Source organism: Xiphophorus couchianus, chromosome 20, assembly GCF_001444195.1.
Source record: "Xiphophorus couchianus chromosome 20, X_couchianus-1.0, whole genome shotgun sequence".
Taxonomy (NCBI): domain Eukaryota; kingdom Metazoa; phylum Chordata; class Actinopteri; order Cyprinodontiformes; family Poeciliidae; genus Xiphophorus; species Xiphophorus couchianus.
Window position 1 is genome coordinate 6,850,020 of NC_040247.1, and position 25,712 is coordinate 6,875,731.

The window sequence follows — 25,712 nt, forward strand, 5'->3', positions numbered from 1 at the left end:
TTAATATTCTCATGATTTGTTATGTTTCCAACAAATAGGAAGTCAGAAGTTACTTCTGTGGATATTGTAGATTGGCTGGTCACTGCAACATTTACAGCAGATGAAGAGGAGGGCTGACTCAGAGAACTGTCTTGATCCTGAAAAAATGATGAAGACAAAACTTCATCTTGACTGACTGACTGGTTAGCCTTCTTTTTATGGGTGGTCAGGTAAAACCTGAGAATAGTCAGTTTTGTAACATGAAACATTTGTCCAACAGTGATTTTGTCATCAATTGCCACTTCATGATAATCTTTTAGATCCATTTCAAAATCTGCTATGGACCCTTCTCTATTTCTTCCATTTGGAAAGAAGAGGCCAATAGCCATCTGGATTATCTCACTTTTTTTAGCATCCTTTGATACATCGACCTTCCTTGTTCCACCACCTCTTCTTGCTCTTACTTGTTTAAAAGCCTGTTGTTCTTCATCATAAAGCAGCCAGCCTATTTCTATTTTTCTCTTTGACTTCAGAGCATTCTTCTTTACAGTTGTTTCAGATTGCTCTTCTTTTTCCATACCACAGCCATCTTCATGAGCAGTTTTTCTTTTACCCAGCTTTGATTTCAGGCGCTCAAACAGTTTTGATTTGCGACGGCTTGGGGGGCCATTTTCCTTCCTTCTACAGTATCCTGATAGGGCTATGCGGTCTCCATATGATGGCAAATAATTCTTTAGCTCTTCATCTGTCATGAGCTGGATGACGTTGGTATCAATCTAAACAAGGACAATAAAAAATAATTTCTTTAAAACTACAAAAATGGAACTAGAATTGCATGCAAATTATTTGAATTAAATTAGATAACATTGCTAGACACATGCTTTAAAAAAAACTGTAGTTTTTGAAATACTGATTTAGTACCTTCTCTCTCAGCATGGTCTCGATAGTTTCCTCTGGAATATTCCTTTGCCTCAGGAAATCACTCAGGTCATCCATTCTGTGATCATACACTGGAAGAGAAGATACACAAGACCATCATCATATGTTTCCAATAAAATGTAAAGCAAGTCATACTACAAATTATAATTTTACCTAAAGAACTAATCATAATATAGTCATTCATAATGCCATCCCTCCATCCATCCATTTTCTAACACCCTTGTCCCTAATGGGGTCGGGAGGTGCTGGTGCCTATCTCTAGCTAACGTTCCGGGCAAGAGGCAGGGTCACCCTGGACAGGTTGCCAGTCTGTCGCAGGGCAACACAGAGACAGACAGGACAAACAACCATGGACACACACACTCACACCTAAGGAGAATTTAGAGAGACCAATTAACCTGACAGTCATATTTTAGGACTGTGGGAGGAAGCCGGAGTACCCAGAGAGAATCCACCATGCACAGAGAGAACATGCAAACTCCATTCAGAAAGACCCTGGACTGGAACATTCATAATGTCTTTAAGCACTATGTTTTTTCATCAAATGATTTTACTAAGGCTAAACTCAAACTATTTCAACGTCACAAATAAATTCTTTCACAAAAAATATTTAGCATCTTTTAAACTTTTGTTTTATAATAACTATTACCACAGTTATTTCATGCCAAATTGATGACTTTATACTATGCTAGCGTACAGACAAATGTATGCATATACAGTAGTTTTACTTTTAAAATGGACACATCTTGAGAAACCTCTTTAAATTCACAGAAAAGATAAGAAAGTATTTATTGGTAGTAACAATACATTTTCTACTGCTAATCTTTAGCAGAAAATTAAGCCATCTGTGAAGCATAGAGGTCTTTCAATAGAGAACTGGAGAAACACGCTATGGCAGAGAACTCACATATACCTCTTGTGTGATCAGACAAGGCCAGTGAAACTGCAGGTGCTCCACACCATCAAGTCTTCTGTCTTTCTGAAACAACCTGCACTGTACAAAAGCAAGCACATTTGGTTTTGATGGTTACTTGAACTTACTGATTAAATCAATAAAAAAGATTTGCAGACATACAAATATATATATATATATATATATATATATATATATATATATATATATATGTATGTGTGTGTATATATATATATATATATATATATATATATATATATATATATATATATATATATATATATATACTGCTCAAAAAAAATAAAGGGAACACTTAAACAGGTTTTTAACACTTAAAGTGTTCCCTTTATTTTTTGAGGAGTATATATACTGTATATAGCCTATTTACATTTCTTTGCTTGGGGTGCAGTTAAATAAATTATTTAGAATTTAATATTAATAAAAGAGAGAGAGACACAGAGAGAACGTGACATAAAATGCCATGACATATTTTAGTTTAACTTTAAAAATATATATATACATAGGATTAGAGGTATTGTTTTGGTGTCGCAGTGGTTTGGGAGCGAGATGCAGCATCTACGAACTACTCACAAGTTATTACACCACGATTTTGTGGTAGACTGAACATGTGTCATTACAGCAAATAAACGTACCACGTAATCCTTCGATATTAACTACAGTTACCGGAAAGTCAGTTGTGGACTGACGAAGTAAAGAAACAGAAAACGTTAGCTTCAAAGACATGAATGCATCTTCTTAAGCTATCTTCAAGAATAGCTACCGTTGTCAGTATGCCAAATTGATGACTTTATACTATGCTAGCTTACAGACTTAACTTAAATTAACAAAACCACATTTCTTACCGTTGTAAACAGCTATGTTTAGCTGGGTGCTTGCAGGCGGCAGGCGCGACTGACGGTACAGTCAAACCGCTACAGGTGGACTGAACCAATTCGAAATGGGGCTTCAACCTCCACAGTCTCCAAATGTCCTGAGCCTGTGTAGACTATCTCATTATAATGAGATAATAACTCAAAATAATGAGTTACTATCTCATTATAATGAGTTACTATCTCATTATAATGAGATACTATCTCATTATAATGCGATAGTAACTCAAAATAATGAGATACTATCTCATTATAATGAGATACTATCTCATTGTAATGAGATAGTATCTCATTATAATGAGATTTTTTTATTTTATTTTTTTTTTTACATTGTGGCGGAAACGGGCTTCCATAACTTTCAGCATTAGATTCGATGGCGATAGAAAAGGACTTCATGGAACTGAAACACACGGATAATCTGCACAACAGAGTAATTGAAATCTTCTTGAGGAAAGAAAGGAGGATGGATTTTGTGTACAAATAATCAGGATTTTTGGTGAGTAAAATGTTGCTATATTCCTAAATAATATTGCAATTTTATCAGGTTATTTTTTATGCTTTTTTTTGTGTGTCGCAGCTGTAGAAGTTTTATAGCCATAAAATTGTTATTGAGGGTTGGATTGATTCAGACGGAGCACTACTGAAGGCCTAGGTGTGAAATGCACGGCCCGCCACTGAGTGGAGGTTGAAGACGTCGTCATCAGAAATGGAGGAGTTTATGTTTCTGTTGAATTATGGCACAGAAGTTATTCATTTCACGACGGCTTTTCGGATTTAGAACCAAAAATCCAAGTGCTTGGGTCAAATCGGATCTGTGTCACGAAAAGTTCAGATACAGGTTGAATGAAGAAAAAAATCGGATTTGGGTCATTTCAGACCGCAGTGAACGTAGAGTTCAATACTCAGGGTTGATTGCGAACGTTTCGGCTTGAAGAATGAACGACGGGAGCCGGCTTGTAAGACGTTCATCATTACAAGCCATTCTTCAAACACAGCGGCGCTCTCTGAAAAAAGCCGAAATTCCCATAGTCTTCAGTGGAAGGAGAATCGTTAACACCGCGAGGAGCGTCTACACACCGCATTACCATCCTAAATAAGTTGGACTGGGGTAGAAGTGGCTTTTTCCGGACAGTTTGTATCTCCTTCCGCAGCCTGTTATGGAGTTTTTACTGGACTCCCATGGACAGAGAAAACTCCTCATCCTGTACCTATTGATTGGAAATGTTGCACTTGCAGGTCAGTAATTCGGCTAAATGAATTTTATATTGCTGTATTAGTTATTGCTATTACATATAAAAGCAGATATAGTTTTTTTCCCCTTAATGTTGGGTCATTTTGAGAATAAAACAATGTGGACTTTAACAAAGTCTAAATTGGCGTCGCAGCCTTCACATCACTGAAACCTTTATTTTTCGTTTAAATTCCACAGAAATTCTAAGTTGGCAAATTAAATCTATGAGATAAACAGATTAGCAATGCTCTAATTTTATAGAAGCTATATCTTCTAGAAGACATACAAGTTCGTAGGTGTGCGTTCATAGCAATTTGTGAAACATTAATATTTCTGGAAAACATCCCCGGAGCGTTGCCTTGACAACGTCTGCCGGACATCAAAATATAATATCCAGCGGCTGTTGACTGCCGACGAAAGGAAAGCGTTGGCTGGACGTTTGCTTGACGTTTGTTGTCCTACAGACATAAGTTTTAATGCAAAGGCATTTGGTGACGTTCAAATAAGAAAGGCATTTTAAAATCTGCATTTGCTTTTGTATAAAGGTTTTAACATGTACGCCTTACTGTATGTTTATTAGCAGTTTTGTGTAATGTACTTTGTATTAGTTCCCAAGTTTCATTTTCTGATGCGGTTTTTCTTCATTTTTATTTCCTCCTAGCTGACTGTTCCAAACCTGAAATTGGAGAGGACAAGGCTTACACTTTTAAATCTCTTGAAACAAATGATTTCCCAGGAGGTTCTCAGGTAACACTTGTGTGCAGAAATGGATATGAAAAAGAAAGTGGTTCTGGTCTCATGAACTGCACTGATGGGAAGTGGACTGAGCCAGATCTTGTCTGCAATAGTGAGTCCTGTCTAACTTGCATATTACACCTGATGAAAACATGCATAATGGGGTTGTATTGGCTCTACATAAACACTGATGTCTTCTTTTGTGTTTTTTTTTTTTATATCAAAGAGATAGACTGTGGTATCCCTAAAGCAGATGAACACATGTACATTGTTACCAGCAACACTACTGAGTTTCATTCAGTGGCCAAAATAGTCTGTGAAGAAGGGTATGAATGATTCCATATGTTTAAATTATGTAATTATCTGTTTAAATGCCATGGTGTTATTTCACAAAATCAAATGTTTTTCTTGACTTGCAGCAATTTGATTAAATCATGAGGGATAACATTATTTTTTTTTATTTTCAAGGAGTTCTTTAGTTTACTGCTGCAATAACAGAATATACTGTATATACCATGCAGAATTTGATCTATGTCAAGATCTGATCTATATGTGGATATGTTCACACATAAATATGCTTATGTGAGTCAATAAAATTAGTAAAAATACAGGTTAACATCACATAGAAAATGGCTTTACTTCATACTTTAACTGAGATGAATTATGGCTTTAGTCATGAAATATTTCTGGGGCTGCGTATACATTTTACCAGATTAAATTATTGTTTTAGTCAAATTTCTTGCTTTATGAGTTCATTTCAGTTTTTTTAGGCTAGAACATTTTGAGAAATTATAGTTTCTTCCGACAAAGGGATTCTTTTGTAACTTACATTCCTGAACTCACTATTGCTGAAAATCCAAACTTATCTTCATTTTTGCCTTTTAGCACACACCTGACAGTTTTCAGTGTCAACTGAACACTACAAAAACACAAAAGATTATAGCAGATTATTTCACTTAAAACATGGGGAAAATGTCGTGAAATTGTCTACCAATGGAACTAGTATTTCTCGTCAATATTAAATAATTATTGACTTAAAACAAGCCTTTATCTTTATCTTAAAACAAGCCTAATAGTTACCTGTAGGTTAGTTTTGTCTTATTTCAAGTGTACTAAGATATTTGCAGTTGAAACTGGAGCAAAACGACTTGTTAAGACTTTGTGTTTTTACAGTGAAGCTGGCTGCTACTCCAGCCACCATGAACACAAGTCGAGTTCCAAATAAAGAAAATGATGCTGCCATCACATTTTAATGTTTTGCTTTTACATCCTGTACTTTTAAAACTTTCATCCTGCAATGTTGGCCCAAAAGTTCAAGTTTCGTTTCATCTGCTCATGCCACATACTTCCATGAGATTTTGGAGATTATAGCCAATGTTACTTTGTGAAGAAAGATACAACTTTAAAGGGGGAACAGGGAGTCATTTGGATCCCGTCTGTCTGCAAACTATAACTCTTTGTGAAGCGTAAATATAAATTATAAAATTAGGAGCATAATAGGTAAATAGTAAATCACCTGAACTTTATGTAAGGTTTGTCAGAGTCTATCAGTCTTTATGATTTCTTTTTTCTTTATGCAGTTACCAAATCATTGGATCATCCTTCAAAATCTGCCTAGCAAAAGAGGGTGGTTTGGACAGTCATTTTGTGTCAGTAAGTGTGGTTCAGTTTGACTATTCTTTTTTTTTCTCAAAAAGTTTTTTTCTTTTAACTACACTGTTTTGTTCTTTTTTTGCAGGCAAGACCCTAATTATAATTGAAAGTTAGTTATTGTTGGAAGTCTGAAGTTGAGGGCAACATGTGTTGTCATTGGTTTGGCTTTAACATTATTTTATCTGTGTCATTTATCAGGTGTGGCATATGCACCTATTATAGGCAGTGTGTTGACAGTTATGATAGGTAACAGGAAATAAAGTCTGTCTTTGAAATTAATGTTAGCATTTTCTGTGGCTGAAATGGCAAATGATCTAAAAGTATATTTACTTTCACGCTTTTCACTTTGACGTAAAGAACTTTGAGCTGCCTTTTTGCTGAAATGTGCTATACAAATAAATTTGATTGACTGAATTAATTGATTAAACAGTTTCTTCTTGCTTTCTTATTTCTCTTTCTGTCTCGGTTGGAATTGGACCCATCTGTTAGGGCGCCTAGTGAAGCACTTCAAGATGATGAGTTCCTTACTAAGACATGGACAAAACAAGTAGACTCCCATTTATAAAGTCATGTTAGTCCTTCTCATTGAAAAAAAAACCAAACCTGATAAATAATATGTTGTGTGTCAAAGCTTATTAATTAGAGGCACTTTATCAAGTGCAATTTTTTTCACTGTTGTCCTCAAAAGAATGACACTTTACTCTGTCTCTCCTTATCTGGTTGACTTACAGTCGTTTTTGTTCTTGTGATGACCCTGTCAGACAGGGCCTGCCCAAGGTAGAAGCATGGGGCCACTATGGACCCCCTAGGTGGAACAGAATTTTTTTAGTAATGATTTCTATGTGACTATATTAAGAAAAACACACAATTTTATTATAAAGTTGTGATTCTTTTTTTTCACAATAATATACATTATTATTGATTACAGAAATCATTCTGTCAAAAAAAAGGAAAAGGAAATTGATCTTGGAGTCCCCCTAGTGGCCATGGTAGGTCATTGTGTATCCCAGTAAGTATTTTCTTTGTCCCTGAAGGGTAAGTCCTTTTTTCTGACATTGTTTTAAAGAGGAAGAATAGACAACAAAGCCAAGATAAATGTATGTTTGTATGTCTCTTGGCAAAGTAATGTTTATCAAAAAGATTTGTGAAACTGCTAATAGAAAATTAGCTTGTTATTGACCTTGAACGGTCCAGTTCAACAGCCAAACATATATTCTACCATCTTTGTATTTGTGTGAAACTGAGTTTTAGTTTTAAATTAGTTTATTTTCTTGGTTGGCCCTATATATTTTTAGGGTCTTTTTGGCTTCATAATGTTTGATAATAATAATTAAAACTTCTCAATGTTTGACATTGTCTAGCAAAATGTTTTCAGGCTACATTGCTACTGCATTAATATATCAATGAACTACTCTAAGCTGTAGTACCCAATGTGTTATTTGCTTCTCAGCATGATAATTTGTGGCTAAAAGAAACATTATTTTTACATCAACTTGTAAGTTATGTAACTTTATAAGTTACTTATTAGTTAAATAACTTATAAGTTACTTATAAGTTAAATGACTTATAATTTATTAAGCTTCTCCAAGAGCACTGTTAAAATTAGTTTAAGGCACAGAATCAACCCAGTACTGGTCCACATTCTCAGATTGAATTTAGCTATTGGAATTACACCTAAGAGAAATTAATTTAGTCAAAGTATGTCATGAATATATGTGCATGTAATCCACCTAAAGTCCAGTGCATACTAGTTTTTTTGTTGCTTTTACTACCACTAAATGATACATGCATACAGTGTACTGTAAACAGTCATTCAGAGATGCAATAAGTTTATATCAGGTATCATCTAATCATCTGACTGTTGATACCAGCAATCCTTGTTATTAGCAGAAATAGAGGGCCCCAAAACCTTTTTTGCTTAGGTCCCCATGGAGACTTGAGCCAACCCTGCTGTCAGGTGACTGACTGAGGCGCTGCAGAACACCTGAGTTCAGGCCAGTGAACAAAAAAGAGAGGCGTTGTGTTGCACAGAGCCTATTCCTTCTCTCGCTTGTCCTTCTTGGGTTTTACTTTGGTTTGGTGTGATATAGTTAAATTTAGTTTGATGTGGTTATTATTACTTAACCTATTTTTTGAGAAGTTTGATTTCATCCATCTTTTCATTAAACTGTTTACTTTTTAAAATAAACTTTTATAAATCATGTCTTTATGTCCTTTTCCCTCTTTTTTGACACAATCTCGGAGACAGGTTGTGACAGTTCTGACCATTTTCTATGCCATCTCTGCATCACACTGTGGCATTTCATTGCTTGATTAGAAAAAAGTAATTCCTTTTGGTACCTTCTACATTCTATAGATGTAAATGTTTGTACATTATACAGCACCTTTATAAACAAACCAGCAGGGTGTTCTTTTAGTAAGAAAACAAAATAGGTATTTTAAAATTGTTCTGTCATTTTTTTATTTTAACAAAATATTAAAAGAGAACATATTTAAAATGGATTGAAAAGGGTAGGCTATGACATTCTGTTCATGCTCTAAAAATAAAACTTTGCTGAAAATATAATTTTCTGTGTCCATATTTAGATTTTTTTTTAATCTTCTCAAAGACAATATTCAAATCACATCTGGTTGAAGACTGCCCCTGAATTAAGTCTAATTTCCTTAACTTCTTGATACATCTAGGTATTAATTTATGTTGCATTTCTTTCGCACCTGTTCTGATAAAAAAGAATGCTGCATAAATTATGACTATATGACAGATTTCTACTTAAGAGTCACTAACTGAATAAGAAAATGACAAGTGTAAATACTTTTTTCCTTTTGACCTCTTTTGTTTTTGAAAGTGTTTTAAGATTTTTGAAATAGTTATTAAAGGAAATCTTAAGCTTCTGTTGTTTGTACTGAGACATTTCTAATACTATCTTTTTGCAGCAACTTCCTTCTTTTTCAAAAAATATAAAATTAAAGCGTATTACTGAACTCCGGTAACAAAAGTCATACGTGTGACCCAGTGAATTATATGATCATTGTACATATAAGATGCGTTGAATCATGTTTTCGTCGACATTATTTTATTTTATTTTATTTTTTTTTTTTGGTGCAGTTTGTCTTTTTCAGCTCTAGATGTCGCTAACTCCCATGTAAAATTCAGCGTTTTTTGTGCGAGTGAAGGGAACATGCGATTATTTTTTTAAAGTATTGGACTTAAAATAAGTTTTTTTTCCTTGGTGTACTTTTTAAGCTAATATTACACTTACTGCTTTTTAATAAAACATGGTATCATTAATGAAAGTTTAAGTGCCACAAATGAGTCAATTTTAGCTTTTGATATTGCTTTTTTTGTTGTTGTTTGTTTGTTTTGTTGTTGTTTTTACCAGATAGGACTTTGCAGGAACAGAAAATTGGAAGACATAGCCATAAACCTTGCATTTTAACATAAAACTGTTTCATCATGTAGTTTTGTGAAAAATGGATGAGAATTAAAAGTTATATCCATGACGCTGTTGAAGAAGTGTGTGATGAAAACATAAGCATTCTGCAAAGAACAAATAAAAGCCATGTGAAGAAACATGAGCAGAATAGTAGTTATATTAATTAGTAGTTATATTTTTACATCACTTTCTTGGTATGTCTAAAAGCAGGTGAATTATGCAGCGAAAGGTCGATATATATACTTTGGAATCATGTTTTCCCCATTATCAGACATGAGGAGAAACAGATGCATTCTTGTAAGCTGCTGAGAAAGGGAGGTGTCTTGATCCTTCACTTGGACAGAGTGTTGAGAGAGATAAGAAAAGCCCGCCATGTACCAACTTGCGCCTACTAATGCTGGTATATTTGTACATGCCTTACAAGGGAATAGAGTCCAGTACTGTTTTCACAAGTCACATTTTACAGACCTTACATAATCAGTTGTTACATTTTTCAACTTCTAAGCCAAACCTGTAGATAATTTAAGCATTATATATTAGCTAAGTCATGTGTTTTGTCAGAAATATTGTGTTAAAAGTAAATTTTATGTTTTGGGACAACTTTGGATAAGAAAATCCTTTAAGTGTCAAAATAGACGACAACGCTTTATGTTGCCTGGTAACAAGGCTTTTATGTCTGGGTGTTCCTCTGGTAACACTGGGTGGAGAAAAAGAAAGCCCCTGTCAACACAGTTGTGGTTCAAAATGAGAGCCGGAGTCCTTGGAATGCAACTGTGTGTGTGTGAGGCAATCAGTCACAACCTTCTTTTGGAAAAAAATGATCAGCTGTATCCATAACAATACTCAAAACTACAGAAAGTGACTCACACTCATTTCATTGGTTTATGTACTGGGAAAAGGGTGGATTAGTTTAAGGATTAAATCATTGCCAGTTTGACATTTCTATTAAAATAATTATAGTTTTATTATATTTTGTTTTTCCACACACAGACATTTAAAGAGCAGTTAATGATTAAAAGCGGCATGTTGATAGATTGGAAAGGAGTGGAAAGGATTCCACTTTCTGCAATTGCAACATGTGGAGGAAAACTTTGTTTTTTAAGGCTGATGGGGGATGACTGGTAAGGAAAAAAAATCTATCCTGTCTTAGCCATCACTTCCATGTGAATATTTCAATATTATTTCACTCCATTTACCTTACTTTATTGATTTTATTCTTGACTGTAAGAATTTTTGACTAATTTGTGAATAAAAGCAGAAACCTCCTCTGAAAAGCCTGCAACAAAAACGAAACTTCTAAACATATCCAGAAGTATTTTCCAAAATAAAGTGAATTACTAAAATTTCTTAAATTCAGCTTACAGATTTGGGGGAAACAATGTCATCAAAACTGAAAATGGCTTATGGCTTAGGGTCCTGTTGAGTTATATTTTTATGAAAACTATTTGTTTGACTTTGGAGAAAAACAATAAACTATGAAAAAGTTTTCCATAACCGTATTAGAAACTTCCATAAGCAAACCATACTTTTATTTTGAAAACCTCACCGCCTTCCTATAGTAACTGTGTTGGACTTGATCAACGGAGATACTATTAGTCTTCAGTGGGAGGAGAATCATTTACAATGTGAGGAGCGTCTTTACACGCCGCGTTTCCACTATAACGAAGTTGGACTGAGGAAGAGGCAGCTTTATCCGGATAGTTTGTATCTCCTTCTACAGCCTGTGATGGAGGTTTTACTGGACACCCGCAGACAGAGAAAACTCCTCATCCTGTACCTATTTATTGGTAATGTTGCAGGTCAGTAATGCGGCACCGGCGAAGTCGGCTATAGATTTGATATTGCTGCACAGGCTATAAAAAAGCAGTTTAAGTTTTATTTGCATAATGTCAGGGTTACTTTGACAAATAAGAACGCCTTTATTTAAAAATAAAGGCGTTCTTATTTGAATGTGACTTAGTAGTACACATTCTTAAAACAGATTTGTCTTTTAAAAGCCACATAGACATATTAGAATATTACGTTTTAAAATTAAGCATATTAGAAATGTATCCATTTTGTTTAGAGAGAAGGTTTAGAAGACAAAACGTTCACAGCAGTTTAGGGTGTGTACTACTACTATTATTATTATTATTATTATTATTATTATTATTCAAAACACTTAAGCCACAACATACGAAAAATAGACAATGTAGTACATGTTTAAATCCCCATGGGAATTTGTTTTGTTGCCTTTTGTTGTTTTTACCTAAATTACATCCTCATTTACATGCGAAGTTATGCCTCTGGAGTTCATATGAATTGTATAATGTGAATATTACATACAAATTACAGTCATGTTAATATTTTTTCCAGGTAATTAACCTTGCATGACTTTGTGTTTTTGTGCTTTTTATGACGTAAAGCACTTTGAAACGCCTTGCTGCTAAAATGTGCTATACAAATAAAATTTGATTGATTGATTTTTGTGTTCACATAAAATTGCTAATTTATTCATTAGCATATTAGCAAATTACAACATATTTTGTAGAAGCATTTTAAAATGACCAAATATCACAGTACGTTTTGTATAGCACGGCCATTGTCTTCCAATGCAATTCCACTTGTTTCTAATCTCACTTCATTGGTCCATCTGGATTTTCTCCCATTGAAGTGAATTTCTCTGGAAGAATTTATTCTGGGCCAATCAGTGAACAGAAGGAGAAGTTGTAAAGGATGATATTTTCTGCCCTATTTTAGAATTGTAGTCTGCCTGTAGTTTTAGCAATGGCAGCGGAGGAAGTGAACAAAGCCATTAAGTAGTGTTTACCACTTCCAAATATTGACTTAACATTAACAGTCCTCTAGTTCAGCTCAGCTGAGTTCCCCTCTTGGCAGTAGAGGATTGTTGTTTACAGTGCTGGGCATTTTCTGTAAGCTTCTTAGCATAGAACTGGCGCGTCACGTCATGGCCAAACGAAGCATGTGGGTAAAATTTAAAACTCAAGTCGAGTCCACACCTTAAGCAAGCAACCGTTTCTCAGTAGCCTTGAGTCCAGAATCTTTGTACAAAGTGAAGTGTAGAGCAAGGGGCTGTTTTTTTACCAGGATAGTGTGTGTATTTTTTCTTAATTTTTATTTTTATTTTCTCCTAGCTCAATGTTCTAAACCAGACGCAGGAGAGAACATGGTTCTCACCGAAGAATCTCTCCTAAAAAATGATTTCCCAGAGGGTTCCGAGGTCACATTAGAGTGCAGCAATGGATATGAAAAAGAAAGTGGCTCTGGGATAATGAACTGCATTGATAATAAGTGGACTGAGCCAGATCTCAACTGCAAGAGTGAGTCCTGGCTGACTTGCTTATTACATCTGATGAACACAGTATCCAATATTCTTTATGTGGTCATCTACTCTCCATCTAATCTGTGTGTGCCTGTGCGTGTCTGTGTGTGTGTTTTTATATCAAAGAGAAAGACTGTGGTTTCCCTAAAGCAGAGCCACACATGGAATTTAATACCAGCCAGGGTACTCTGTTTGGTTCAGTGGTTAAAGTAACCTGTGAAGAAGGGTATGTATTATTACACATATTTAAATTTTGTAAATATTTGCTTAAATGCCATAGTGTTCTCTCAGAAAATCAAGTGTATGCTTTGACTTGCAGCAGTTTGACTAATCAGAGTGTTTTTGTTGATTGCTGCAATACCAGCATTTATGTACCATACAACAATCTGATCTTTGTCAAGATCTTCATTTGGACATGTATGCACATTTAAAAAAATAAAATAAAATCAACAAAATTTGTAAAAAGAAAAAAATGTCAACATCAGATTGAAAATGGCTTTAGTCATAAGATCTATGGACCTGTTTAGTTCCAGATTAAACTACAGTTTTAAGATAAAAAAATTTCTACTTTACTTTTTATGCTGTTGTAAGAGGATATTTAGTTTAGTAAAAACCTGAGTGAAATGCCAGGTTTTTAAAACCTTTAATGGGGCACACCCTGTGAGGTACTTCTAACCAGTCTAGGAACGACACATACGGTTTCCCAATGGGTGCTAAAGATACGCACTACCCTGTGACCCTGCATTGATAAGTAGACGTAAGAGATGGATGTGGATTTACACTATATAATTTTATCTTATTACGGTACTTATATTCCTGAACTCACTGTTGCTGAAAATCAAAAATCATCTTCATTTTTGACTTTCCAGCATCCAGTGTTTCCAGTGTCACCCAAAGCTGACTGGTGTTTCATCCACTGTGAACAAAAGTCTGACTCTATCTAGAAAAAATGATGCTGCCCCCATATTTTACTCTGGATTTTTTTATACGTGCTGTGTTTTTAAAACATGCCTCTTGGAATGTTGGCCCAGTAGTTCAAGTTTGATTTCATCGGCTCATACCACATTCTTCCATGAGGATTTTGAGATCATAGCCAATGTTATTTTTGGGAAGAAAGATAGGTTACACCCTACTTAAAGGGAAGAGAATAACTCTATCTGAAAAGAGTAAATGCAAAATATAAAATTAGTAGCATAATTGTTAAATATTAGGCCCTTTTCACAAAGTTGAACTTTATTTAAGGTTCATCAGACTATCATTCGTTTTTATTTCTTTTGTCTTTATGCAGTTACCGGATCAGTGGATCAAGCTACAAACACTGCCTCCCAAAAGGGTGGTTTGGAAGGGCATCATGTAACAGTAAGTGTTGTTCAGTTTGAACTATTTTTTTTTCTATAGCTGTTGTTATTATATGTTTGAACATGTAACAGCAATGATCTTTTTCTCATTTTCTCAGTTGTTACTTGCTCCAAACCAACTGAAGTGGAAAATGGCGAACATTCTTGGAGTAGTGACAATAAACCAGAATATCAACAAACTATACATTTCACATGTAAACCAGGATACACCATGCTTGGGAATCAAAGTATTCAGTGTACCAAAAATGGCAAATATGATTCTGAGCCTCCACAATGCATTGGTAAGTTCTTGTGTTTTATTTCTGGCTTCACAGAAGATTCATTAGCCAAGACAACATACAAACAGTTTGCAAATACATTTGTGAATAATGTAAACCATCTTTCAACTACTTGTAAAACTACTCAATGTCCGGTCTATCATTTCACTACCGTATAAAACTGACAATGATCCACCCTGAGAGGAAAACCTAGCCTCATCAGGACTAACTGTTCATTTTCACTTGCTTTATAGGTTTTTGAAAAAAAGTCTCTCTGTAATTCCAACATAATCAAAAAAGAAAACATTAGCATAAGTTCAATTGCAAATTTTTCCATAAAAGAAGCAAACATACCTTTGTTCTTGACATACAGAGAAATTGCAAAAGACGAGAATTTAGGATCCATTATTACATGCAATAATGTGTTACAATAATGAAACAATGCTGTAATTTGGGGTTGTATTGCATAAAAAAACCCTTCAAGCCTTTCTAAGTTTGTTTACTTATAGCCTAGAAGAGCGGTTAAATAGTGGCAGTCTGGAATGCAGTTCATTACTCTGAAATCCTTATTCGTGGTTTGAAATATCTTCTGGGTTTGCAGTTGTTGTTGTGCTCAAACATGCTTTTTAACAAGCATTAAAGGTGTGTCACAAGACCATCTCTGTTTGCTCTATCTCGTTTTATCCAATTGTAAAACTGATATGAAATTAAATTAAATACGTTTATTTTTAAGCTGAAGACAGTGTACACACTTTACAGCAGAAGTTGCCAAGGGATCGCCATAGAAACCTAGCACAATAACCTGGCTTTCATGTCTGAGCACTAAAGGATGAGACCATTCTTTTCTATTTGCCCTTTTATGCCTGTGCTTATCCACTGTGGGTCTGTACTAGCTGGATCATCCATTCACTCCTAAACACTTCAGAGTACTTTACCTAAAAGTTACTTAACACTAAACTGTTTGTCACTCATCAAAATGTGTCTTGCTAACATATCATTCAATTTCAGCATAGCAGTAGTAGCAGTTTTGAATAAGAGATTGCAACATAATTAGATACTTTCTGTGAATTAAACCTACAATCAAATGCATGCTGCATGACTGTCAGTTGTAAAGTTTGCTGTGCATGTCAAAATAAAATTACCTGCATGTCGCACATGTAGTCTGTGCAGAAGATATGAATTCAGAATGATCTCAGCTAAATGCTTATTTATAGGTTTGACCACAGAAGGCAAAATTACAACAAACATTATTACAACTGCTCCCACAACAACAGAACAAGGTATAGACTGCATAACAAATCTATTTTTCCACAGTTACATGTTTACATTGTACATTGTGACATATTAACAACAGGATTTGTATAAAGTTCTGTGAAAAAGTATTTGCCCCTTGACAGATTTCTTTAAAATACTTAAATGTTTATAATAATCAAAAATATTAAGAAAAAAAACTGATCCAAACTAGCCTGGCCCTTTAAGAGACTAATAATTGTTTCCCTTGTAAAATTGTTAAATAATTGATATATTAACCACATTTTTATAAAAATGTTACTCGTCACATCCCAGTCCGATTACTGCCAAGACCTGTAGAATTAAGAATTCACAAGCTAGCATGTCTTCCCTGCATACCAGGTGATATACACACTGGACGACTGTTGTGTACAAGTCTCTTTTTGGCTTGTTTTCTAAGTATTTAAGCACCGTCATTCAGAAAACAGAAAACAGTTTTGCCTCAAATTTTAAAGCATTTGCTCAGATTGTGTAGTGCTTTCCTGCTCCTAATCCAAATAGTCACTATTGCATCTTTATGTTCTTCATGTACAAACTGAAGAAAGCTTTTAGCATTTCTGTACCCTCTGCTTGAAACGCCTTGCACGCTGAGCTGAAATTGACAGAACTTGTTTCACTGAACGCTTTTTGCAAAATTTAAAAAAGAATGAGAATATTATATATCATTTCAACAGTGCCTGTGTTTTTCAATCTTAAATTGCCACAGTTTTTTAAATTAGTGTTGTCACAACAACTGCTTATCATTGAGAAGTCATGAAGACATATTACAGGATCAATGTAAGACTTCTATGTATTGCTATCAGGCAATTCAAAGGAAAATCAATTCAAATCAATTAATCATTTTTAAGACCCAGCACTAGTGTACATCTGGCATTTAACACAGCTTAAAACAAATTTGCTGACTTTCAAATATGGTGATGGAATAGAATCAGAGCTCCTGAAGAGGGTAAAGACTTTTTCACAGCACTTACGTATATTTTAAATCTACACCCTCACAATAAACTGTCCCTCATTCAGCTTTAGTTGATAATTATTTTTATGTAACAGAAACATCCACTGGTAATGGTTTGACTGCCACACCAACTTTTCACAAAGCCACAACTGTCACAGCTAGACCATCCACAAATATCTCAACACTGAAACAAGGTACAGAAACATGTTCACTTGTAATCCTGCCTGCATATTTGTTGCATGGATGTTAGAAGTCATTATTCTGATTGATTTAACACATTTGTTTTATTCAAATTAGAAAGTATATGATAACTATGCTAACTTTGTCATTTAAAGATTACAGAAAAAGACCATCTGAGGAAAATAATACTACACCCAGTACTTCAAAAAAAGGTATCCAAAGTGTTCTTTTAAAAAGCTCTAAAATGTGTTTTTAAGTCAAGCTGGTAGGCAAATTTTTAACATAAAATTTGTCATTGCAGCAGGTCTCAAGGTTCTTTTTTTTTCGTGATCATGATCGCATGTGTTTGGGTATGACACCGGTAAAGAAATTACATTACATTTCTAAGACAATGTGGAAGTTGAAACTCTTCAGTGTAGACTGCTGATCATAGCAAATTAGATGGGTCATAGAAGGCCTATGTTTCATTAGTGAATTTTTTAATTTAGTTCCCCATTTAATCCCTAAACTATAATAACATATGTCTTCCTCCTAAAACAATAACATGCTTTTTTTATATTTGGATTATTTGCATGTATTTGTTCTGAGACATTATACTTGTTTTTTGTCTTCTTTTTTTGACTATTCATTTTTTTACTTTGGGGCTTTATATTGTTTTTATGGCAACACATACTGTACATTTCTTGCCAACCTTTTACCATTTTGATTCCAACATATTTCTGTGTTTTACCTGTAAACATAGAACCACTTGATAACCAACAGTTGGATATCAGTTTATTTATCTGTGTAGTAAAGTATTCTGATGAATTGTAGAACTATTATTTATCCTGTCTCACTTTATCTCACATTTAATTTAATTATATATTTTTGAAAGTGTTGTGTTATAGCCTGTTTCTAATGGTTGTGGCTTTCTTAAAGTTGACTATTATGACAAATTTGATTGTAACCTCCTAGTGTAACTGTAATATTTCTGCTAGTACCTATTATTTATCTATTTCCTAACAGCACACCCTATAGATCATAGAACATGACTTCACAGAAACTATTGATTGTAAATCCTCAGTAACCCAAATAGAATTGCTTATGAACAGATCAAAACTGCAAAAGTACAGCATGGTGAATGTTTGTGTGAAAATATTAGCAAAGAAAGATCCATAAAAGACAACCAAATCTTAATTTTTGCTGCCAAAAGTTTTTGCTGTTGATGTTTTATTGTAGTTTAATGTGTTACAAGCAGATATGATGGTGTAGTTTGATTTAGGGTTTGTCAGAAAACATAACTGCTGTGCGCTTTGTGTTGTTTTTATAATACTGTACTATTTATGTTATACTTCATTAGTGTCAAAATGAGTATTTTTTATGAGTTTTCTAAAGCATTGTGAATTTTTATGTGTGTTGATGTTTAACCAAAAAGACTAAATCTGATCTTAACTGTAATGTTGTAAATCCACTAACGGCACTAATTTGTTCTTACAGAACAGAATATAGAGACTTTAAATATAAACAAAGATAAAGGTGAGTTATTCTTTTGAAATCCAAAGATGCATTGTCATTGGTTGGGCTTTGACATTATTTTGTCTGTGTCATTACAGGATATACAGCTGTTATAATCAGTGTGGTGGTTGTTACGATAGGTAACATGGATTGAAGTGTCTATTTGAAGTTAATATTACTATTCTCTATGTCTGAAATGAAAAATTATTTTAAAAAATGTATATTTTGTTTCATTTTCTTCACAGTACTCTGCCTAGTTGCATTCTTTTTAAACAAGTTTCTTATGAGAAAAAAAGGGTGAGTAATTTTATTTTATGATATTTACTAACAACTGCATGTCTTTATAATTCTTCTTTTTTCATGCATGTTCTGTCCCTTCAACCTCTGCATGCCCACATATAAATGCACAGTAAGGTTGACCAGTTTGATTCCATTATAGGATATTAAATTCACTGAAAAGCACTGAAACAATGTACAAGCATTCATCTTTAGGAGTTATGTTGTGTAGTGATTTAGTTAGTATTTAATAACAAACCAATGTAAAAACAGTTAGGCATGTAGAGCTTTTAATGTCTCTAACATTAAAAGCTGTTTAACAGCTTTTTTAAAAAGCTTAAAATGAATATTAAAATATTCATTTTCACCAATTAAAACTCATCCTACTTTATCTCTTTTGCATTTAAGTTCAAACTCTCCCATAGATGTCATTTTTTCCCAGACTCTTTCCACTTGTTGGGTCACGAACTCTGACCTTCACTGAGGAAAGTGCACTGCAGATCAGTGGTTCCCAACCCTGGTGATCAAGGCACATCACCCTGCGTGTTTTAGATTTTTTCCTGCTTTCAGATAAAAGCAGTTTGGAAAACTCCTGTGATTCAACCATTAATTTAAATCAGCTGGAAACACCTAAAGCATGCAGGGCAACGTGTCTTGAAGACAAGGATTGGGAAATATTGCTTTTGATAAGTCGTTGATGTGCTCTTGCAGGAATTTAGCTTGTCGGCCACTTCTGTGAAGCTTTACCACCATGCCAAGTTTTGTATAGATGATAACGACTCTCTGATGAAGTCATAAAGTCTTAGAAATAGCTTTGAAATCTTTTCCCAGGCTGAAGGATGTTCAGGATTCTTTTTGTCATCTGGTCTTGAAGTGAAGACAAAACACTCAGTTTAGACTGGGCAACACAAGGTTCAAGGTTGCTAAACAGTCTACTAATGTGTAATCGGGTTAAAGGGGGCATTCATTCTGTCAAATCATACTGGATTTCAGTACTTAAATATTTTTCTCAAAAATATTTCTATTACAGTGACTAACATTTAATTCCCTGGAATGTTAATTACAAATGCATTAAAACCTTTTTTTTTATATATAAATATTACAGCCCAATAATTCTCACACAAATTCCTTATTTGATGACATTATAGCTCATATGACACTGGAGAAGACCTGAAGCCGGAGTTATTACAGTTCCAAAATCTTTAAGTGTTCTTCTTCATTCAGGTATCAATTTTATATGTATTTTCTGACCTAAGACCATCAGAATACCAAACAATACTGTTTAACTTGTTTATGAAATGTGAAGTGCTGATATGAATCTCACGTTGAAACAAGGAGAAACATTACTGTTGTCAGTTTTCGTTTTTTACCACTATGGAAATGCAGTTCTGATAAAACAGTTTCTCCTTGCTTTCTTGTCTCTGTTTTTAGAACTGTTGGAAATGAACCCATCTGTTAGGACATCTACTGCAGGTGAAAGACTGCCAAATTCTGAGTGCCTTATCAACAAGCATTGGACAAAACAAGTGGCTTTCATTTATAGTTTTATTTTTGCACTTTTAATAGAAGACCAAACCTATTGTAATACTATTGTATTGTGTCACAGCTTAATATTTAGAAGCACTTTTTTATAGTCATTTTTATAATTAGTCTAAGTAAGTTGTAAATATTGTATTTCACTTAATATTTTTGTATGTCCTATTTATGTTATAAACCATTTTTCTACATGTTATAAATTATTTCAGTAATTTAAAGAACACACAGTTTAAAGTTCCTGAGAAAGCTTTATCCTTTGAGCTTCCAGGTTTTCCTGTTGTATTCCATTTTATCACAACAGAGACATAATACAAGTTGTTCAGGAAGGACACAATGGGGTTAATTCAGTTTATAGTCTGCATTGGAGGCTGGTGTAGATGCTATCTGTTATTCGCCTCCTGACTTGACTTTCTTTTCATAATTGTTTATTGTTCTGGGGTGGTTTTATCTACCCTGCAGAACAACAGAAATCCTTTTCATTGAGAAAGATTCCAAAACAGCTCTACAATGTAACATTTTCAGATAAAAAGGGGAAAAAAATCATGCTTTTTAACAATAAAGCAATGTATATAAAATGTACTTTTGTGTGAATACATAAAGGAGGAAATATAAATCAAAAACTAAAGTTCTTTTATAAGCTCAGATCACTGGAAAACTATTGACGTCTACATGAGTATCCTGTTGACCCTGCGGTCCCAAAAACTGATGATTCTTCATTGTACCATGGACTTCATGCAAGAGGTCACATTTTTGTTGTTGTTTTGGAACCCTCAGAGAATTTATTTTTCCTATTTCCCCATCCTCGTGGTTTCTTACTGCAGCTTCTTCCTGTGTGAAGCCAGGCATTCACATTTAATTACTTAAATATTTTGTTGAATAACTGTGAAAAGACATAGCCAAGCCACAAATATTGTAAGCATTCACATTATATGAGCTATATGCCTTGGTTAAGAGGACAGACAGTTTATTTCGATAGAGGGGTGGTGTCTCTCAAAGGCCATGATGACAGCAGCTCAGTACAAGCTATCAGCAATCCTTCATTCACATCCCAACACTAAACGATTCTCAGTGGTACTTCTTGGACACAGTTTCCGCACTTCCATTTCGTTTCTTCCTGTAGTAAATATGCAGATTGTAACAATTAATGATTACATAACATTCTGATTATCTATGCTAGCAGTTCTTTGAGATTTAGTATTGACTACTACCCCAGCAGAAATTGACCAAAAACACTCACTGAGCATAAATAGATGGATGGTAACACAATATACAATATGGAATAGTGGTGTAACACCATTTGTTCACTTCTAAACCTCAGAGGGCTTCACAAAATTTTCTGAGAGCAAATGCACACATGTAGATTCTATGAACTGATAAGGAGCTTACTGCAAAGATTGCACTTTAATTTAGGAATGTCATATTAGAGGTTTAAATACATATGTAAACCACACTAATTATTTACATTTGTAAAAAGATTTAAAACTAAATATAATTTTCCAACTACTTAACAGTTGTGCACTGTTTTGTGTTGGTCGCTTGTCTGAAATCTAAACGTTTCTGTCACAACTCCACCTACTTTCAAGGAGCACCGAGGGGGTGAAAATCTGGTAATGTGAGAACTTCAGCAAGACTGGAAGGACTGAGAAACTCATTTTTGGAGTAAAGAAAAAAATCTAAGCAACTAATCAAAAACTTTGGGTTGAACCATTTTAGAACTGATTAAGATTCTAAGTTATTCATACCACAGTCAAACTCATACAAATCATAATTGTTTTTCACTCATTATTCTTTGAACTGAATTTCAAATGCTTTCTGCAGCATTATTTATAAGCACTAATCTTTTAATGTCACCGACTGGTGTTTATTAATCTTGCTTAAAGCCATTTAAGTAATTCCTGTCTGGAGAATTGTTTATAAATGCATCAGAGGCCAGCAATGTTGGTCAGTATTGTAAACACTGTTAAAAAACAGACTACGAACAGCCTTTTATAAGTTTCGACTGGTCATTTTAAGACATTGAACTGCAGGTAACAAACAAAATTGTCTGCCTGGGCAATTCTTTTTTATAAAACCATTTAAGAATGGATAGAAAAACCCAGTGTCTGTTCATTCTTGTAAACTGTTTGTGGAAGTGAGCACAGCAGAGAGTAATCAGAGGCCCATTGTGTTGAGAATCATGCAGCCTAGTGTGAAGGAGATACGACCTTAACTTGGTCTGTGGATATAGTACGCTGTGTACGCTGTAACAGTAGCGTACACATCTGTGCAAATATATTTCATAATTTCAACAAATTGTGCCACAAAAATATTCCGATAGAGCATGTTTGTAGCTAGATACAAAGATTAGAAGAAAATGTAAGTTTTGCTTCTAGGTCAGATATGTTCACTGTCTCTGCCTGAGCTGCTTTCACAGTTAACCCATAAACTAATTGCTGCTGTTTGTTATTTATTTTAACAAATGTTATGACAGTGGTATTTCCACTGGAAATCTTTCAATGAAGAGCTCCACCTTGACTGTTATTGGATCTGGCTCTGTTAGCCAGCTTGTTCTGTCTCCTTCCATCTCGATCAGAACTGCCTGATCCCTAGCAGACCACAGTGCATTGTAGAGCAAACAGCACAATGGTAAAGAGTGCTTTGCAGGAGGTTGCCCACGAGTTCAGTTAATTGTTGAAGTAAACACCCAGGTACTTAAAAACCTCCACAACTTCAATGCCTGAGGCCTGAATGAGGAAGTGAAAAGGAATGTGAGACGGTTAGGAGTGGGACAGAGCGAAGGGGGAGGTAGATTAACTATATGCAAAGTTAGAGAGAAACTGGTGAAAAACTTCACTTCCTCACAATGTATATTTTTTGCACAGTATCTCTTTTCATATAAAAGCATATTCCAGCACTTTGGGCCTGTGCGCCACTAAACATCTCTTTACCAGTAACACCTATGACACACTGTTGCTGAATCCACAACCCACTACAGCTTTAATGCCAGTCTCTGTAGTTTGATGATTATCTATCAGAACTTTTAAGAAAAAATGCATATAGTACAAATTTGAAAATAAGGTTTGCTAAAGGTTTTACTAGATTTCCACCACTGCCAATAAAATTTTAAGTGATTGAACAACTTATGAAAAAGGGGTTTTAAGTTCCTTCAATATTTAAGATTGTTATTATCACATATCAAAAATGTGTAGTCTTATGGATAGGTTTTCAAATCATCAAGTTACTACTACCTTAAGGATCGTATTGAATAAGGTCACAATACACAAGTTGTTGTATAAAATTAGTAGTAAGAGGAAGAGATTTGTGGCATTAATGTCATGTCAGCAGATCTTGAAGGGTGCAGTGCAACTTAGCTTGATGCTGATTCATATTGAATCATCATTTGCTATATTAAGATTTTCAAATTTCCACTTTGCGTGTAATTTCACTGAAATACCCGTTGCCTGGCAAACAATCCACCATTTGCAAAACTAAAACTTCAGTTTCTCCACATTTCACCTTTCATAGCTTCTGAAATAATGGCAACATGTATTATTTATGAGTTCATTGGTGTCTTTTTCTTTCAAGAACACAATAAGCTTTCTAGTTCTGTTTTTGCAGACTTAAAAGTAAATTTTCAGATGTTCCTTTATCTCAGTAAGCAACATTAGAAAGACCCAGAGTGATATTTGGAACATAGAAGAGTTTCCTCCCATTTTCAGCAATTGTTTTTCCTGCTGACTTGTCTCCTTTTTTTTCCAAAGTCGTTTTTTTCCGCTGCAGGGAGTGAAGTTCCATACCCACCCAACTTGGCAGCTTCCCTTCTGTTAGCTGTTAGATATTCTAAAATGCCTTCCAAAATGCAACATTTTCAGGGAAAACACTTATTCATTTGTTTACCACTACACTTCAGTTCACATGTGAACGACAGAAATTTTTTAATCTAAAACGCTGAGCTCACAATCTAATCAACAAGTTGTCACTTAACATCTGCCCTGTTTCCACTGAAACCTCATAAATCCCTATCCTGTTTGTGGAGAACAGGAAACAATGTCAGTCCATCTTCTTTGTGGAAACCCTGAAATTGTTTCCTTCCCATGTACAGTAAAGCTTCCCCAATGACTATGAAAACACCTGTATTTCTTCTCATATCCAAGCCTTATTTGAAAAAAAAAAAGGGGTTGTTTTCTACTATAAGTAATAAATTATTCAAACTTGGTACACAAGCAAAAAAGGAAATATTAAGACACTTTTCAGAAGTAGAAATATTTTTAATGCTCCTCGGAAGTTTACTTGGTCTCACTCTTAAGTTTAAAGAAAGGGTTTCGGAATTCTGAGATTTAATAATGTTAATTTTCACAGGGGGATTTCAACATTTTCAAACACCTTGATGCCCATCTTATCAGCATCAGAGAGGTCCACAAATAGGCCACTGACTTACAGAGTCAGTGTTCACATGACTTCCATAATCCTGTTTCTCTACAGTGGTGACAGGAAGAACTTGGAAAAACAGTTGTTGATGGTGCTGGAAAAGTTGCACCACTAGTGAACGGTTGTACCGGTTCAGTTTGCTGTGTGTTTAGGTGATTTCTTAGTTTTGATCGCTCAAGATCTGAAAAATAAGACAAAGAAAAAAACTCTTAATGAAAGTCTCTAGAATGACAGTGAATGCAACAGAGGTGTTGACAAAAAATCTTTGAACTTTTTAAGAAAAAATTACACAGAAGTAAAACAAACAATGAACAAAACGGCATTAATGATATTTGAATCTTGAAAATTGATCAAGTTTGATTTTGACTTTGCCATACAGAAGCTTCTTGTTGTCGTTTGTTCTCTTTTGACGATGTCTCAGTCAGCCATTCTCAAGCAGCCTTCAGGAATGAGATGTCATGAGGAGCTCATCAACTAACTAAAAGTGTCATTGCAGATAAAACATTGCATGTTCTCCATTTGCCCCTCGGTGGTTCGCACAACATTTCTAAGGAAGCATCAGCCGGGGGAATTACCCAGAAATCTGCTTTGACCATGTGACTGACATAAACATGACGGAGTTGTTTCAGCGCAGAGAAAACAATGTCTGCACAAATAAATATCGAAAATGAAGAATATATGTCAGGCTGTGTGTGATAATAAGTAATTATGCTTCCGTTGATTGGTCGCCACTGTTCTCGTCCTCACCAACCACTGCTTTGCACTCCATTTAAGAGAAAAATTCATACAGAACCGAATCATCACTTCTTCCCCTATTGATCCCTAGGGGATCAATCAATTGATCCCTAGGGGATCAATAAAGAATT

At 34.6% G+C, this 25,712-nt stretch overlaps 1 protein-coding gene across 3 annotated transcripts; it reads left to right on the forward strand.

Moving 5' to 3' along the window:
* Positions 1–11,375: 11,375 nt before the first annotated feature.
* On the forward strand, positions 11,376–21,081 carry LOC114135236 (complement decay-accelerating factor-like). Of its 3 annotated transcripts, XM_028002340.1 has the most exons (13): positions 11,378–11,573; positions 12,909–13,094; positions 13,223–13,322; positions 14,385–14,455; positions 14,553–14,735; positions 15,926–15,991; positions 17,049–17,147; positions 17,289–17,345; positions 18,610–18,648; positions 18,726–18,767; positions 18,873–18,924; positions 20,052–20,127; positions 20,335–21,081. In XM_028002340.1, the coding sequence occupies exons 1-12, from the start codon at positions 11,501–11,503 to the stop codon at positions 20,107–20,109; spliced, it is 1,026 nt and encodes a 341-aa protein (XP_027858141.1). In that variant the 5' UTR covers positions 11,378–11,500; the 3' UTR covers positions 20,110–20,127; positions 20,335–21,081. The 3 variants fall into 3 exon arrangements, with proteins under 3 accessions (XP_027858142.1, XP_027858143.1, XP_027858141.1); XM_028002341.1 differs by lacking the exon at positions 20,335–21,081 and having other exon boundaries at positions 11,376–11,573; positions 20,009–20,066; XM_028002342.1 differs by lacking the exon at positions 20,052–20,127 and having other exon boundaries at positions 11,377–11,573.
* Positions 21,082–25,712: the final 4,631 nt, after the last annotated feature.